This window comes from Tamandua tetradactyla, chromosome 15, assembly GCF_023851605.1.
Source record: "Tamandua tetradactyla isolate mTamTet1 chromosome 15, mTamTet1.pri, whole genome shotgun sequence".
NCBI lineage: Eukaryota > Metazoa > Chordata > Mammalia > Pilosa > Myrmecophagidae > Tamandua > Tamandua tetradactyla.
The window spans coordinates 27,833,099-27,850,214 of record NC_135341.1 but is presented as its reverse complement, the minus strand read 5'-3'; the positions used below and the strand labels follow the sequence as shown (position 1 = coordinate 27,850,214).

Sequence of the window (17,116 nt, the reverse complement as noted above, 5' to 3'; positions counted from 1 at the left end):
GAGTAAAACCTACAAAAACTTGGTTTGGGGTAAATCTGCCCTTTTTTTTGAAGTGTGATGCATTATATTGAGTTATAAAACTATTTACATTAACCATCTATATAACATAAAGTCACTACTTTGATGTGAGAACTGCCTGAGTCTCTTTTTCTTCTTTTAGATTTGTGATTCTGTTGGACTAGCAAAACAGATAGCTTTGCATGCTGAACTGGTAAGAATCCAAGACACTTAATTATACAAGAATGTTAACCAAAGTAGTGTAAAATTTCTCACATTAGTAAGTAAATAAAATGATTTGATAAGCAAGGATAATCATGAATTATATTCCTGATGAATAGCATTTAGAATTAAGATAATGGGCTACTATCCATGTAGGCTTTTATGTGTCTTCTCATGTATAAATGCAAAAAAAGAATTTGAAAAGCTTACAAAGGTAATGTTAGTATCTAAAATTTAGTTATTTCATATTTAATTCATTAGTTTTGTTCATCTGTTCTTCAGGATCGTAGGGCATCAGAAAAACAAAAAGAAATAGAGAGAGTAAAAGAGAAACAACAGAAAGAACTCAGTAAACAAAAACAAATCGAAAAGGTATGCGATCCTAATGTCTGGATCTTGTCTTTATGTGGTGTTTGTGGTTTATAAAGAGTTTCCTTAATTCAACATTGTGACTTTCAGATTTGAATTTCCAAAACAAGGTTCTGCTTGCTTAGCACTTCATAACCAGATTCATAGCATATCAGAAAATACTGACATTTGATTTCTGATATGTTATTTGCATTATAGTTATACTTGCACATAGCGAGACCAGCTAGCTGTTTAGCAAACATAAGAGAATTTTCATATTCCAGTGAGGGTTGTCTCTGTCAAAGCAGGTCTTTTCAGACCCTGTATAGACTTAACTGCCATTGCTGAAAGTCCACAACCTGGAATATAGATACATATATCTGTCTATATTTGATTGCTTTAATGTTGCCAGGAGTGTCAAATTATTACCCATTTGACAGGATAATTAAAAAAAATTTTATTGTGGTAACATACATATAACATTTCCCACTTCAATCATCTTTAAGTAAACAACTCAGTGGTATTCATTCACAGTGAATGTTAGTTTCATTCACAGTGTTGTGCTACTATCACCACCAGCCATTACCAAAATTTTTCCGTCACTCCAAACAGCAACTCTGTACCTCTAGGATAATTTTAAGGTAGACAATTACAGAGCAAAATATGGAGAATGCAATGGATAGGTGATCCATGAGATTTTAAGAGCCTATCATGGGTAGTGGCATTGGTAGTAGGAATGGAAAAGTGGAAATAGCTGTGGGAAACTTAATGCGAACAAATCAGCAAGAACTGGCAACGGACTAGATGTATGGACAAAGGAGAGGAAAGTGGCAAAGATGACACTGAAGTCAGGCTTTCTTGACTGGCTAGGCTGAAGGAAGGTGACACCAAATATAGTAACATGAATTGGACAAGGCTACAGTGATTGGCCTGGACAGGGGGGAATATAGAGGGTTGAGAGGTAGGGCAATAAAGTCTGAGGCTTTTAAACAGTACAGTGAGACATGATGATAGGCTGAACTTGGTTGTTGACCAAGAAAATGAAAAAGAGGAAAACCTCTTTTAGTTTGATTTTAGTGTGAATGTTGGCTTTTTTTTTTCTTTTTTGTGAAAAATAACTTATATACAAAAAAGCAATAAATTTCAAAGCACATTACCACAGTTAGTTGTAGGACAGATTTCAGAGTTTCGTGTGGGTTACAGTTCCACAATTTTAGGTTTTTACTTCTATCTGCTCTAAAATACTGGAGACTAAAAGAAATACCAGTATAATGATTTAGCACTCATACTCATTTATTAAATCCTACCTTCCCTGTATAACTCCACCATCACCTTTAATCTTTCTCCTACTGTAGGGTATTTTGGGTGATGCCCATTCTGACTTTTTCATGTTAGTAGGGGCTGACGATAATATGGGATAGCGGGTGAATGTTGATTTTTTTAAAAGGGTTTCTAGAATGGTGCCAAAATTGACTTCAGGGTAGCATTAGTTGGGTTTCCTTTCTTTTTTTTGGTGTTGCCTTACTTTTCAGCCAGAATTATGCATACATATTTATGACAGAAGGTTTGAAATGGCTCTCAAGTATGTATTTTAACTGCATAGTTTTTCATTTGATTGCAAACAGTACATTTAGTTTATTTCCTTTCTTTTCCAATAGGACTTAGAAGAACAAAGTCGGTTGATAGCTGCTTCCAGTAGACCAAACCAAGCCAGTAGTGAAGGGCAGTTTGTTATCCTGAGCAGTAGCCAGTCAGAAGAGAGTGATTTGGGAGAAGAAGGAAAGAAGAGAGAGTCAGAAGCATAAACTTATCCTTGCTTTTTCATTGATATTACCCCCACCCCCACCCCACCCAAGAATTTATTGACAATTTCTGTGGTGAAATGGCATAAGGTAACAACTATGTTGAAATATCAAAGAGGAGACTAAGCTTTGTATCTGCTTGTTTCTTTTACCTTCATTTTTGAAAATAAGATTGAATTTAGGATTTAGGTTTGCATTGATTTTTTTCCCTTAAAATAATGTACTATGGAGTAACATCAAATTCCACATGTCTAATGAGAAACCTGTTCATCTCCCTGAAGTAGATTGCTGTGGTATAACTTGAAGGAAAGGCTTTTTCCCTTCAAGTTCTGAACTTTTTAATCTTGCTTTGTAATTGTCTGTGAACTTAGGAAGTCATTTATTTTTCGGCTTCAGATTTTGGGGGGTATGCTCCCTCTTGTTTCATTTGGAACATTTTTCTGGCAGTGAGGAAGTTTTGAACTGAATCGGTTTAAACCTTGTATGTAGAGAATTCCACGAGTTTCAAATATTTTAACAATATTAAATGTGCAATAGAACTTTTATAAAATAATTAGAACAGAAATTTTAGACTTAAGGGTTTCAGATTGTGACAAGGTGGTACTGTTGATTTCTTGGATTATGGTAAAGAAGTGTAAGTATCTTCAGTTCAAGATGGATACAGCCCATGGCATTTTATTATCACATTCTTAGTTCTCAGGTTAGGACTTGAATTATTGCTGCAGAGCAGTAATGGTTAAAATAAGATTTTGGAATTTATTAAAAGGGATCTTATTATTTTTCAGATACATTTTAGAGTAGGAATTAGAGGTAAAGATGTTGTTAAAGGATGATACATAGTATTTTCTGTATTGCGTGAAATAACTTTTATTGAAAGTCAAGTAACATTTCAAAAGAAATTCTATAACAATTATGTTTCCTGCTTAAAGAAAAATTTCCAGAGTTTGGCAAATGTAATCTTCTAAATTGCAGACTCATACTCCCAGTATTTTCATAATCCCATGTTTTGATAAAATACTGAATCGCCACTTTATATCCACAAAGGCAAATAACTAATGTATGAGAATGGAATAATTTGCCCTAGCTATTGTAAATATATCTCTTTAAATGAGTAAAAGGTCTAACCATGAAAGATTGAAATTGAATGCCTGATATATATTGTAGGAGAGTTGACTAAGGAAGGATTTTAGCCTAGTGCCAAGGTTAAAATGACATCTCTTTACTGCCTATATTTTCATCTTCTCTGTCAAGACCTGATTTTTTTTTTGAATCAGATTTTTAACATTACTGATGGAAACTATGTTCTTGTGCTTCATGTGAAAAAGTATATGTAGACAAATTAAATACATTGTGTAAAATATTTTACACAAACATTTACAAATATTCAAGAGCTTAGCCACTGGAGTAGTTTCACAAGGAAACCCTTTTTGTTCTTTGACATACAATTTTTTCTTCTTAGTTCTGAATTAAAAATGGCATCTATTTTAATTCTTACAATATAGCCTGGCTGTGTATGTACAAATTTTCTGCAGGACTGGGATAGATGATAATTATAATTACGATCATGATATTCTTTTTTTATCCGTGTGCCAAATGGAAGTACTGATAACTTTAATACTCCTTGAAAAAGATGGAAATTTATAGAATTTTTTAAAAGTTTATTTTATGATTACTAAAGGGAATGTATTCACAATAGTTTGTGTATTGTTTCTTTTATTGAAATTTATTCTGTGGTCAGTATTTAATCAAATACTGATACATGTCATGGCAAGTCTTGCTGCTTTTAAGTCCTTTTTGAGCATTAGCAAGATTTGTTTCATTAACTCTTGTTTTATGCCTTAAGGTGTTAACCTCACTTAGTTCAGAGGAACCTGCCAACATCAGGAAGTGGCTGTACTTAGGCTGATGCTTTGCATAGTAACTTGCTTTAGCAGTCTGGGTCAAAGCGTGGGCTATAGTTAAGGCTACCGACAGACTTAAGGGTGTTGGACAGGTTTGTACTTCCTTTCAATTCATGTTTTCGTAGGAGTTTCCACAACACACCCATGCCCAAAGGTCAGACCCAAAGCGCATTTCAATGCCAAACAGAAGTCATGTGGATTTAATGATTTTAGATGATTCAGCTTCTGTACTATTCCATTAGTGTAGACATTTAAGCATCAACTTTAATAAGCTCTCCTTTTTGTTTAAAGAAGGGTACTGTGGGTTTCTGTCTGATCATGGTCAGCCTCCTGGTAACCCCATCTAATTCTGAGATGATTTGGTGATGATAGATAAGATTTGGTGTTATCATTCTCAGATGCTATTCTATACTTAATGGTTTTTTTTTAGAAATTAACAAAACAATTTCCTTTCAAAGAAGCAAAGTCTGCCTAATTCTGCTTATATCCTGCTGCCTATGTGAATAGTGCTTTTGTAACTATGGTGATGAAGTTAGTAGGTAGATACCAGTTAGTCCTTTTTTAAATTGTAAAAAGTTGTTAACAAGGGATTGAAACTGTTACCTTGAGCAGAGTGCCTAAAGCAGCATAGCTTTTGTCATGTCCCCAATGATTACTTTGTATTTAATTTCAAGAGTTCTCAGGCTCCAAGTCTAGGGATGATAAATTTATGTTACCTTTCTGCTTGAGAAAGGGAAAGTAGGATACATATAACATCCTACATTATGTATAATCTTACATATAGTAAAGGCATCTCAATTAATTTTGAAGTTAAATTTGGGAACCACAAGTATTTAAAATTTACATCTTATAAATGCTGACAGACCCTAAGAGCTAGTGTATCGCAAAACCTCTTCCAACTGAATTAATAAACAGAAAATATTTATGTTGATTTTAAGAGCCTCCTAGCATTTAAACTATACTTCAAATATTCAAACAAATCCATTGTAGCAGGCCCTTTATTTAGCTTTTAGCTTGCTTATCTTACTCTTCTTTCATGAGATTTTATTCCTCTATATTAATTAATACATAAAGATTTGAAACTGGAACCATATTATAATTTTTAACCAATCTCTTCAGTTAACATGAGAGCTGGGCATTAAGTTATAACTAACTAGTGGACAAAAGTGGACAAAAATTGCTTAGTATATAGTGATTCTGTAAATGTAAGTAAACTGGCTAATTCTTATATCACTGATACTGTTAATCATGTGGCATACAATTAAAAGTCATGCAACATTTCCCTTTAGAATTAGATTTGAAGGATTTATCTTTTGGTGATGGTTATACATGTGGGGGCAGAGGACTTATTTTTTTTCATTTTGTCAAAAAAGGCATTTGCTGACAAGGCTTTAAGAAATATAGTTAGAAGATTTTTAAATGTATAATAAAATCTATGATTTTTGTAGTCTTTTTTTGTATGAGATATTAGATATATGCTCTGAATTGTATTTCCCCAAGTAATTTCAGATGATGTTTGTAAAACAATTGGACTTTTTCTTAAACTGTTGGGATATTATAATTACACATCTAAATCAAAACAGCTAAATATTTTTAAAAAGTCACTTATTGGCAAAAGTTTGTTAGAGAAACAAACTAATTCATCACTAGCAAGCATTTTGTTTTCTTCTAGCAAAGGGAAGAAATTTTTCAGTAATCACACTGAAATCTGTTACAGACAATGTGTACTTGCTACTGTTTGGTCCTACTCAAAAGAAGTCCCATAACTTAAGGGCAGATATTGTGGATACCAGCTAACATGGCTTGGACCTGTGGTTTTAATCCTAATGCGCAGTCATCTCGTGTGCTCTTTATACTTTCTTATAGCACTTACCAAGTCCTTTGCTTCTGCTGGGAGTTTGTGTTCTAATTTGTTCTGCTGAATTTTATAAAGTTTATATACTTTTAGAAGGTCCAGGGAATGGGTGAAGTGAACTTTAGGATTATGTAATTTATCTGATATAGGTGCATGTATATCAAATATATTTGTATATTGACATACATATAATCTACCACTCACTTAAAAACAAATACTGCAATTTGATTTAAAAAAAAATAAAAACTATTCATGCCAGCTAGTTTTGCAAAATTTTTTTTTTGTGTGTAAACAACTGTATTATTTGAAATTTTAAGTCAGTGCTTACTGAAATGAAATAGTTTATATAATCATGAAGGAATTCATATAGCTTAGTTTCCCTAAGATGAGCTGTATCATGCTAAAAAAAATAAGTCCTAAAACTAAACTTGTATAAAGGTAATAACTGCCTTAGTCTCTGGCAAAAATGGGCTCTATTCTATGTCTCTGTCATCCGGGGTTGATGTGCTGGCTAAATGCTATATAGGTATGGCTTAGTGAAGGCTGTCTCAATTTCTTACCTCATTTACCACATATAGAAACCTGTGCTCACATAGAACTCAGAATATGTAGAAATAAAACTTTCATAGCATATAACTGCGATCAGTGAGCCCCTCCTAGAGGTCCAATACTATGCTGTGTACAGTCCTTTTAATAAAAAACATTTTCAATTTCCATTCCAGTAATCTCATTAGCCAATAAATGGTAACCCATAGCCAAGGTTTTGTGGAAAGAAGGGGCATGTATTTCCCATTAATAATGAAATTTCAATTGAAGGTTCTATTTCAATGAACTGTATCACCCCACTTCAGTATTTGATTCTCCTATGACACAGTGTCCGGCTCTAAATTGGCTTCAGGGCTTTTGCACAGAAACAGTTAACTTCTTGGCCATCACTAAATGCACTAGATGCATTGGTGTGCATCCAATCCAATTACTAAGGCATTTTATGTATGCACTTCTCTACAAAAAAGATCATTATTAAGAATTATCTTGGGGCGGACCATGGTGGCTCAGCAGGTAAGAATGCTTGCCTGCCATGCCCGAGGACCTGGGTTCGATTCCCAGTGCCTGCCTATGTAAAAAAAAAAAAAATTATCTTGAATCATCAGGTGTGGCATCTGTTACTTTGAGAATGTAGAAGTAAGGAGTCATACACTTAAATTAAGATCAATGCAGAATTAGGACTGACTTATTAAATGTTTATTGTTTAGGTTTTATCTTTTTAAAACTGATTTTCAGAGTGACTTTTTAAAGAAGGTAGATTGTATTGAGATTAGTTGCTGGGTAAAGCAAAAATAAGAATCATAGATAACAGTCAAATTAAAAAAATATACCCACAGAATTATACCTTTTCCTTTAGAATAGTTTCATTACCAGATTCCTGTAAAAGTTCCTTGTCCATAAAGATCATATTCTTTGTAAAGGACATATGCCTTTAGACGATTCGGTAATGGAAGAAATGACATGAAGACAGGGCAGCGCAAATGTAAACGTCCCATGCATTTACGGATCTTTAGGCGGCACAAATGTTTTAGGGGACGAGGATTTGCTGAAATAAAAGAAACCAGCACATTATCCAAAAGCAAAAAGAATTACCTTCTTTGTAGTGATCCCAGGATTTTATTAGTAAATGTATATTATACTTACACCAAGATTTTCATTTGCTGTGACTAAATGGGAAAGTCAATAGGGAGACAGTTTTTCAGTTCTCCTTGTAACCCTTCTTGTAGGTATGGTTTGAGAACCATGTCAAGTCCAAAGACTGATAACAGTGTGTTCCTGGCTTGTGAGACCTAAAATTCTTGAATCTTCACAGATTTATCCCTCTTCCTGCCCCTCTTACAGGCTAAAAACTGAAGATCACCATCCAGGAGGAAATGAGATAAAATTATTTTTAATTTGATTTCTGTGCTACTCTGAAAGAATTTGGTTTGGAAAAGGGTGTCTTTAAATACACTCTACAAGCTTAGATCTTTGTTTTTTCTTGCTCCTAGTTTGTCATTTTAGGGCTTTTAATTCCTGTGTCTCTGGTGCTCCTTCATAGCCACAAGTTAGATTGATGGGAAATCTACATAAAAGTAGTTACCTAACTGATCTTATCTACAGGGAAATGGTAATAAGTACCCAATTAAGGACAGTTGTAAACAATAACACTTTCAAGAGAGAAATAGCATATATCTTGGTTTCTTTAGGTCAAACTTTTATTCAGAGGAGAAAAGATTTCATCAGAACAAATGAGAATACGATAAATATTTTTAGTGAGTGTTTTCTATCAGAAAGATACTTACTCAAGATAAAATTGATTTCTGACCAGAGCCCCTGATTTTGGAGCACAGTTTTCAACTTTGAACAGAGCTGAACCTGATCTACATAATCCAGCATCACTCGAACAACTTTTCCAGAGAGATGTTGCAGCCATGACAAAGTTATTACTTCACAGAACTGGAGAAGAAAATCAGAATTATGAAAGAAAATGAAAAGTACTGATTATCATAGCACAGTAGCCCAAAGAAGTCAATTCAGAGTCCAGAACCAAGGGCTCAAGTTCCTTGTTTGTAAGCTAAGACTTTGAACGAGAAAATCTAGTACTAACATTTGGAAAAATATTTACCATCTATATCTTCAGAGTTATATAAGATATAATGAAGTGTGCTGGTCTGAATCTGTGGTGGACCTCAGAAAAACTATGCCCTTTAATCCTCATTCAATTTTGTTGGGTGGGAGCATTATGATAGTTCCCATGAAGATGTGACCCACCCAATTGTGGGTGGTAACTTTCGATTAGATGATTTCCATGGTGGTGTGTCTCCACCCACTGAAGGTGGAGTTGCTTACTGGAATCCTTTAAAAGAGGAAACATTTTGGAGAGAGTCCCTTTTGGTAGAGCCACGAGAAAGCCAGCAGATGCCGCCGTGCTTGCCATGTGCCCCTTGCAGCTGAGAGAGAAACGTTGAATGATATCGGCCTTCTTGAACTGAGGTATCTTATCCTGGATGCCTTAAATTGGACATTTCTATAGACTTGTTTTAATTGGGACATTTTCTCGGCCTTAGAACTGTAAACTAGCAACCTATTAAATTCCCCTTTTTAAAAGTCATTCTGTTTCTGGTATATTGCATTCTGGCAGCTAGCAAACTAGAACAAGAAGAAAAAAAGATATAATGAGGGGTCAGGCTTCTGGGAAAATAGCAGAATAGGGAGTTGCAGGGTTCACTCTTCTTCAAAAACAGGTAATGAATAGGCAGAAACTGTTCTGGGGCACTGGAGGCCAGGGGATTATTGCACACAGCACCAGGTAAGAACTGGATAAACAGACTGAGAAACTGTAGTGAAAAACTGAGTAACTTGCTTGGCTGCAATTCCTGATGCCCATTCCCTACTCCAGCTTTGAATTGACCTGGCCCCTGCCTGGTGGGCTGCTGGGGACTGGGAGGGCTGTGGGCTGCTGGGGACTGGGAGAGCTAAGGAAGCCCTCCACCCCAAGAAAATTGCAGAACACAGCCCAGTAGTGATCCAGCTGTTGGCCTGGTGAATTAAGCGTGCTGGTCCCACTGTTTTAGCCCATTCCAAATAGGCTCTGGCCATGGCATTGTTTTGATCTGAATCAGAGGTGGAGTTTCCAGAGAGCTAAAAATACCCTGCCTTCTTAAGGCTGTGGGTAATAGGTTGGCAAAGCGCACCATCTGCTGGGCATGCCAGGAGAATGCACCCATGGGGAGCTGAAATAAAGACTTTTTGGTGTCTTTCCTGACCCTCTTCCCAGGGCCATTTGGAACTGGTCCGTACCCCCAGCAAGGCCTCGTTTGGACTGGGAAATATGAACCAAATGTCAAGAGCCTTAACACAAACCCAGTCAACAATAAAATCCTAGAGGAAAGAAAGAAACTCACCTTAGGAATAATCTCATCAAGATAATCAGATGCCTGGATAATGACAAAAATTACAAGCAATACTAAGGAACAGGAAGATATGGCCCAGTCAAAAGAAAAGAATAAAAAGTCAGAGGAGATACAGAATTTGGAACAACTAATCAAAGATGTTCAAACAGATCTGCTAAACCAGTTCAGGGAAATGAAGGACAATATGGTAAAGAGATAAAGGATATTAAGACGACTCTGGGTGAATATAAAGAAAAATTTGAAAGCATGCAAAATATATATAACATGGGAATGAAAGGCACAACAGATGAGATTAAAGGTACACTAGAGGCATAAAAGCAGATTTAAGCAGGAATTAAAAATGGATCAAAGAGCTGGAAGATAGGGCATCTGAAATCAAACAGTAAAAAGACAGAAAATAATGGACAAAATTGAGCAGGCATTCAGGGGAAATGAATGACAGCACAAAGCACACAAACATGTTGTGATGGTTAGGTTCTGGGGGCAACTTTGCCAAATGATCATGTCCAGTTGTCTGGTCAGGCAAGTACTGGTCTGACCATTGCTGCAAGGATGTTTCATGACTGGTTGATAAACCGGAAGGCTGAGATACTAAATTATAAGTTAGTTAATTGCATCTGTTGCTGAATGTATCTGTGATCAATTAAGGCGTGTCTGCCACAACAAACTAACCCTTGAAGGCTTTTAAGGAAGAAGAGAGACTCGATCATTGTCTTTTCAGTCATTGAGTCTCTCCTGTGGAGTTCATCTAGATCCTTCATCGGAGCTGCCAGCTTTACAGCCTGGCCTATGGATTTCAGACTCCTCCAGTCCCATGGTTGCCTGACATACCTTTATAAATCTCATATTTACAGATCTCTCCTGTAGGTTCTGTTTCTCTAAGAACCCTAACACACACGCATCATGGGTGTCCCAGAGGGAGAAGAGAAGGGAAAAGGGAGAGAAAGAATATTTGAGGAAATAAAGGGCAAAAACTTCCCAATTCCTATGAAAGTCCATAAATAGACACATCAAAGATATATAACGTACTTGAAACAGAATAAACCCAAATAACCATACTCTAAGATAGATCCAAATCATACACTTAACTGCCAAAGATAAATAGAGAATTCTGAAAGCAGCAATACGAAAGTGACCCATCCCATATAGGGACACTCATTAAGATTGTCAATTTCTCATCAGCAACCATGGAGATGAGAAGGTAGTGACATGTTACACATACTGATACTGAAAGAGAAGAACTGCCAGCCTAGAATTTTTTATCCCCAAACTGTCCTTCAAAAACAAGTTACAGTTTTAAAATGCGAACAGAAGCTGAGGGAGTTCATTAACAAGCAACCTTCCTTACAAGAAATATTAAAGGGAGTTCTGCAGGCTGAAAAGATAGGAAAGAGAGCCTCAGAGAGTATAGAAATGAAGATTATCAGTAAGGGTAACTAAAATGGTAAAAAAAAAAAAACCCAACAAAAAGCAAACAAAAATGAGATATACAAAAAACAAAGGATAAGATGGTTGAAGTACTGCCTTTACAATAACAACACTGAATGCATTAAACTCTCCAAAGACACAGACTGTCAGAATAGATTTAAAAAGATATGACTCACCTTAGACCCAAGGATACAAATAGGTTGAAAGTAAAATCCTGGGAAAAGATATTTCACACAAATGGTAACCAAAAAGAGTTGGGGTAGCTATATAAATATTGAACAAAATACACTTTAAATGCAAAACTGTTAAAAGAGAAAGAGAGGAGCACTATATATTAATAAAAGGGACACTCCATCAAGAATAAATAACAAATATATATGCACCTAACCCTGGCATCCTAAAATGCATGAGGCAAACACTGCAAAACTGAAATAGACAGTTTTGCAACAATGTTTGGAGACTTCAAAACAACACTCGCATCAACTGAACATCTAGACAGAGGATCAAGAAGGAAACTAATTTGAATTATATGATAAATGAACTAAACAGACATATTCAAAACATTGTACCCCAAAACAGCAGGACATAACATTCTTCTCATGGGTTTATGGATTATTTTCAAGGATAAACCACAAGGATAGATCACAGAACAGATCTTAATAAGTTAAAAAAGATTGAAGTTATACAAAGCACTTTTTCTGATTAAATGGAATGAAGTTAGAAATCAATAACGGAGAGAACTGGAAAATTCACAAATATATGGAGGCTAAACACATTCTTTATCAGTGGGGTCAAAGAAGAAATTACATGGGAAATCAATAAATATATTAAGATGAATGAAAGCAAGAATGCAATATATCAAAACTTATGGTATTTTGATATATATCAAAACTTCTTATTAAGAAGGAAGAAAATCTAAAATCAAAGACCTAACTGCACACCTTGAGGAACTAGAGAAATTACAGCAAACTAATCCCAAAGCAAGCAGAAGGAAAGAAGAAAGATTAGAGCAGAAATAAATGAAATTGAGAAAAAAGCACAATAGAATCAATAAAGCGAAAATTGGTTCTTTGAGAAGATCAATAAAAGACAAACCTTTAGCTAGTCAGACAAAAACAAAAGGAAAAGATGCAAATAAGTCAGAAATGAGAGGGGAGACATTACTACTGACCCCATGGAAATAAAAAAATCATAAGATGATACAACGAACAGCTATATACCAGCAGATTAGACAACGCAGATGAAATGGACAATTTCCTAGAAACCCATGAACAACCTACATAGAAATTAGAAATAGAAGACTTCAATCAACCAATCATAAGTAAAGAGATTGAATCAGTCATGAAAAACCTACCAACAAAGTCGAGGACCAAGTGATTTTACTGGTGAATTCTGCCAATCATTCCATGAAAAATTAATACCAATCTTGCTCAAATTCTTCCAAAAAATTGAGGAGGGAATACTACTTAACTCATTTTATGAAGCCAACATCACCCCAACAGAAAAGCCAGATAAAGATACTACAAGAATAGAAAATTATAGTCCAATCTCTCTAATGAACACATATGTAAAACTCCTCCACAAAATATTAGCAAATAAAATTCAGCAGCACCTTAAAATAATTATACATGATGATCAAGTGGGTTTTAGTCTAAATACACAAGGGTGGTTCAATACAAGAAAATTAATTGATATAATACATCATATTAACAGAACAAGAGGTAAAAACCATGATCATCTCATCTTCCGTTGACTTATGAAAGGCATTTGACAAACCAACATCCTTTCTTGATAAAAACACTTCAAAAGATAGGAATAGACGGAAAGTGCCTCAACATGATAAAGGGCATGTATGAAAAACCTACAGCTGACATTATACTGAATGGTGCGAGTTAAATGGTGAAAGACTGAAAGCTTTCCCTCTAAGACCAGGAACAAGACAAGGATGCCCACTGTCACCACTGTTATTCAGCATTGTACTGGAAGTTCTAGCAGAGATGTTGGGCAAGAAAAAGAAATAGAAGGTATCCAAATTGGAAAAGAAGAAGTTAAAACTTTCCCTACTTGCAGATGACATGATCCTATATATAGAAGTCCTGAAAAATCTACAACAAAGCACCTAAAGTTAATAAATGAGTTCAACCAAGTGGCAGGATACAAGATCAACATGCAAAAATCAGTAGTGTTTCTATACACTAGTAAGGAGTGCTCTGAGGAGGATATCAAGAAAAAAAATTACACTTCATGTAACATCTAAAAGAATAAAATATTTAGGAACAAATTTAAGCAAAGACGTAAAGGACCTGTACACAGAAAACTACAAAACATTGCTAAAAGAAATCAAAGAAGACCCAAATAAATGGAAGGACATTCCATATTCATGGATCGGAAGCTCAGATATTGTTAAGATGTCAATTTTACCTAAATTGATTTGCAGATTCGATGCGATCCCAATAAAAATTCCAGTGGCCTCCTTTGAAGAAATGGAAAAGCCAAATTATCAAATTTATTTGGAAGGGTAAGGGCCCCAAACAGCCAAAAACATCTTGAGAAAGAAAAACAAAGTTGGAGGACTCACACTTCCTGACTTTAAAGCATATTACAAAGCTGCAGTGGTCAAAGCAGCATGGTCCTAGCATAAAGATCATATTGATCAATGGAATTGAATTGAGAATTCAGAAATAGACCCACATATTTATGGTCAATTGATTTTTGATAAGGCTCTCAAGTTCACTCAACTGTGATAGAACAGTCTCTTCAACAGATGGTGCTGGGAGAACTGGATATCCATATGCAAAAAATGAAAATGGTCCCCATCTAACACCTTATAGAAAAATTAAGTCAAAGTGGATCAAAGACCTAAATATAAGAGCCAGGACCATTATACTAGTAGAAAATGTAGGGAAACATCTTCAAGATTTTGCAGGAGGCAGTGATTTCTTAGACCTTATACCCAACACACAAGCCAAAAAAGAAAACAGATAAATGGGACCTCCTCAAAATTGAAGACTTTTATGCTTCAAAGGACTTTGTCAAGAAGGTAAAGAGGCAGCCTACTCAATGGGAGGAAATATTTGGAACCACATTTCCAATAAGGGCTTAATATCCAGAATACATAAAGAAATCTTACAACTCAATGATAAAAAGACAACCCAAATAAAAAAAGACTTGAAGAGACTTTTTTTTTTCCAAAGAGGAAATACAGATGGCTAACAAGCACATGAAGAGATACTCAACATCATTAGCTATTAGAGAAATGCAAATCAGAACCACAATGTGATACCATTTCACACCTACTAGAATGGCTACTATTAAACAAACAGAAAACTACAAGTGTTGGACAAGATGCAGAGAATTAAGAACAGTCATTCACTCCTGGTGGGAATGACTGTGAAAGACAGTTTGGTGGCTCCTCAGAAAGCTATGTAGAGAATTGCTATATGATCTGCAATCCCGTTAGTAGGTATATACTCAGAATATCTGAAAGCAGGGACACAAACAGACATTGGCACACCGATGTCATGGTGGCATTATTCACAACTGCCAAAATATGGAAACAACCCAAGTTGTTGTACATGATGTACATCAACTGATGAATGGCTAAGAAAGTACATTCTTTCTTAGCCATTCAATGGAATATACATTCAATGGAATATTATTTTTCCCATTGAATGGATGAATTTTATCCTCATGAAGACAAATAAAATTCAGCTGTAAGAAGAAATGAAGTCCTGAGGCATGTGGCAACACGAATGAAATGGAGGACATTATGTTGAGTGAAATAAGGCCAGACACAAAAGGAAAAATATTGTATGATCTTACTTGTATGTATTAAATATAATGAGCATGCTCATGGATTTAATATATAGAATATAGGTTACTAGAAGAAAGAATGAGGTTAGAGAATGGGGAACTGATGATTAATTTATACTGATTTTTCAGTAAGGTTGATTGTAAATGGAAATGAATAGAGGTGATGAAAGCACAATATTGTGAGTGTAATTAACAGCGCTAAATTGTGTGTGATTGTGGTTGAAAGGGGAAAGTTTAGGGTCACATATCTCACGAGAAAGAAAGCTAGTGGATGAAACATGGGACTGTAAAGCATAGTAAACCCTGTTGATGATGAAGGTGGTTAATGTTATAAATATAAGAATGCTCGTCCATGAACTAGAACAAACGCATGTCACTATTGCAAGGTGTTAGTGGTATATGAAAATCCTACATATTGATTCCTACTTTGAATCAATTCTGCAAAGTAAAAGATAAATATTATTGCTGTTTTAGTAATGTATTATTTATTATTTTTAGGTAATTTTTAATATAAGATTTATTTTCAACATCAATAACTACCATCAGTTGTAACAAAGGAAAAATATACCTAATGCACACTATGTACTATAGTTGACAGTAATATTATGATTTTCTTCCATCAGTTGTAACAAAGGTACCACACCAATGCTAAGTGTCAATAAGGGGTATTGGGTATTTCTTTTTGGAGTAATGAAAATGTTCTAAAATTGATTGTGGTGATGAGAGTACAACTCTGTGATTATAATGTGAGCTGTTGATTGTACACGGATGATTTGGTGTGTGAATGAAACTGCCCTTTAAAAAAAGATGTAATGAGGGTATGACAGAGATTGTTACATAGTAACTATTATCCCCTGAGGTTGGTCTCATGGCTGTCTGGAATAAAGATTACATGTCCAGCTTCACTTGTAGCTAGGGTTAGCCACACAACTAAGTTCTGATCATTGAGCTGTAAGTGGAAGCATGAGCAACTCAAAGACGGTCTGGAATGTAGTTGTGAGTTCCTGCTGGGAATTGTGAAGCTATGCAATGAGAGGGCTACTTACCTCTGGACTTGATGTGAGAGGGGAATGAACCATCTTGTTAAAGCCACTCATTTTGGTTTTCTATCTTTAACAACTAAACTGAATCCTATCCTAATAATAAAGGATCTGACACAGCTTCTGCTCTGTGTAACTTACGTTCTCTCAGACAAGATACCCATTTGAGAAGTCAAGTAATAATATATGAAAAGTCAGGAAATTTTACAAGATGGCATATACCTAAATGCCAAGTTAGTGATGTTGAAAGCAAATTCTATATTAAAAATCACCTAAAAATAATAACTGATACATTACTAAAATAGAAATAATATTTGCCTTTTTTAGGAATGGATTCAAAGTGCTTTTTTCAGTTTACCACTTTCATTTCTATTTTCAGATTTTTATAATGTTCATGAATTTAGGTATTTACAGAGCTGTATCTTTAAGCTGAAGAAAGTGATGAACAGAGCTTACATTCATGTATTTATGGGGAGACACACAAGAGATAATTTCAGATAATAATATAAAAGAAATGAACAGCATGATGAGATAATGATTGGGGGAAGGGTACACTTTAGATAAGATGGACAGGGCCTCTTGGAGGAGGCGATACTTGAAATGAGACCTAAATGAGACAAAAGCCATTTAAAAAGTCAGCAGACAACCTTCCCAAGTTGGAGAAAAAGAAGTGACAGATTAGGTAGGGGAAAACTAGGAGACTGTGATGTGATGAAAGAAAACCAAGAGAGAGAAACATCTCAAGGAGGGAGTGGTCAACTGAATTTAT

General features: G+C 35.2%; 2 protein-coding genes across 5 annotated transcripts in view; one reads left to right on the top strand and one right to left on the bottom strand.

Annotated features, from left to right (window-relative positions):
* Window positions 1-6,383, top strand: part of APPL1 (adaptor protein, phosphotyrosine interacting with PH domain and leucine zipper 1) — a 62,689-nt gene extending 56,306 nt beyond the window's left edge. For 3 of the 4 annotated variants that reach the window (XM_077128924.1, XM_077128927.1, XM_077128923.1), the window contains 3 exons: window positions 161-211; window positions 502-591; window positions 2,226-6,383. In XM_077128924.1, coding sequence (XP_076985039.1) covers window positions 161-211; window positions 502-591; window positions 2,226-2,372 — 288 coding nt within the window. In that variant the 3' untranslated portion in view covers window positions 2,373-6,383. The remainder of the gene's footprint in view (window positions 1-160; window positions 212-501; window positions 592-2,225) is intronic. The other variant, XM_077128926.1, reaches the window with a different exon arrangement.
* Window positions 2,221-17,116, bottom strand: part of ASB14 (ankyrin repeat and SOCS box containing 14) — a 31,788-nt gene continuing 16,892 nt past the window's right edge. Inside the window, exons 9-11 of the mRNA XM_077128928.1 lie at window positions 8,456-8,609; window positions 7,516-7,716; window positions 2,221-2,303 (exon numbers count right to left, since the gene is read on the bottom strand). Coding sequence (XP_076985043.1) covers window positions 7,538-7,716; window positions 8,456-8,609 — 333 coding nt within the window. The 3' untranslated portion in view covers window positions 2,221-2,303; window positions 7,516-7,537. The remainder of the gene's footprint in view (window positions 2,304-7,515; window positions 7,717-8,455; window positions 8,610-17,116) is intronic.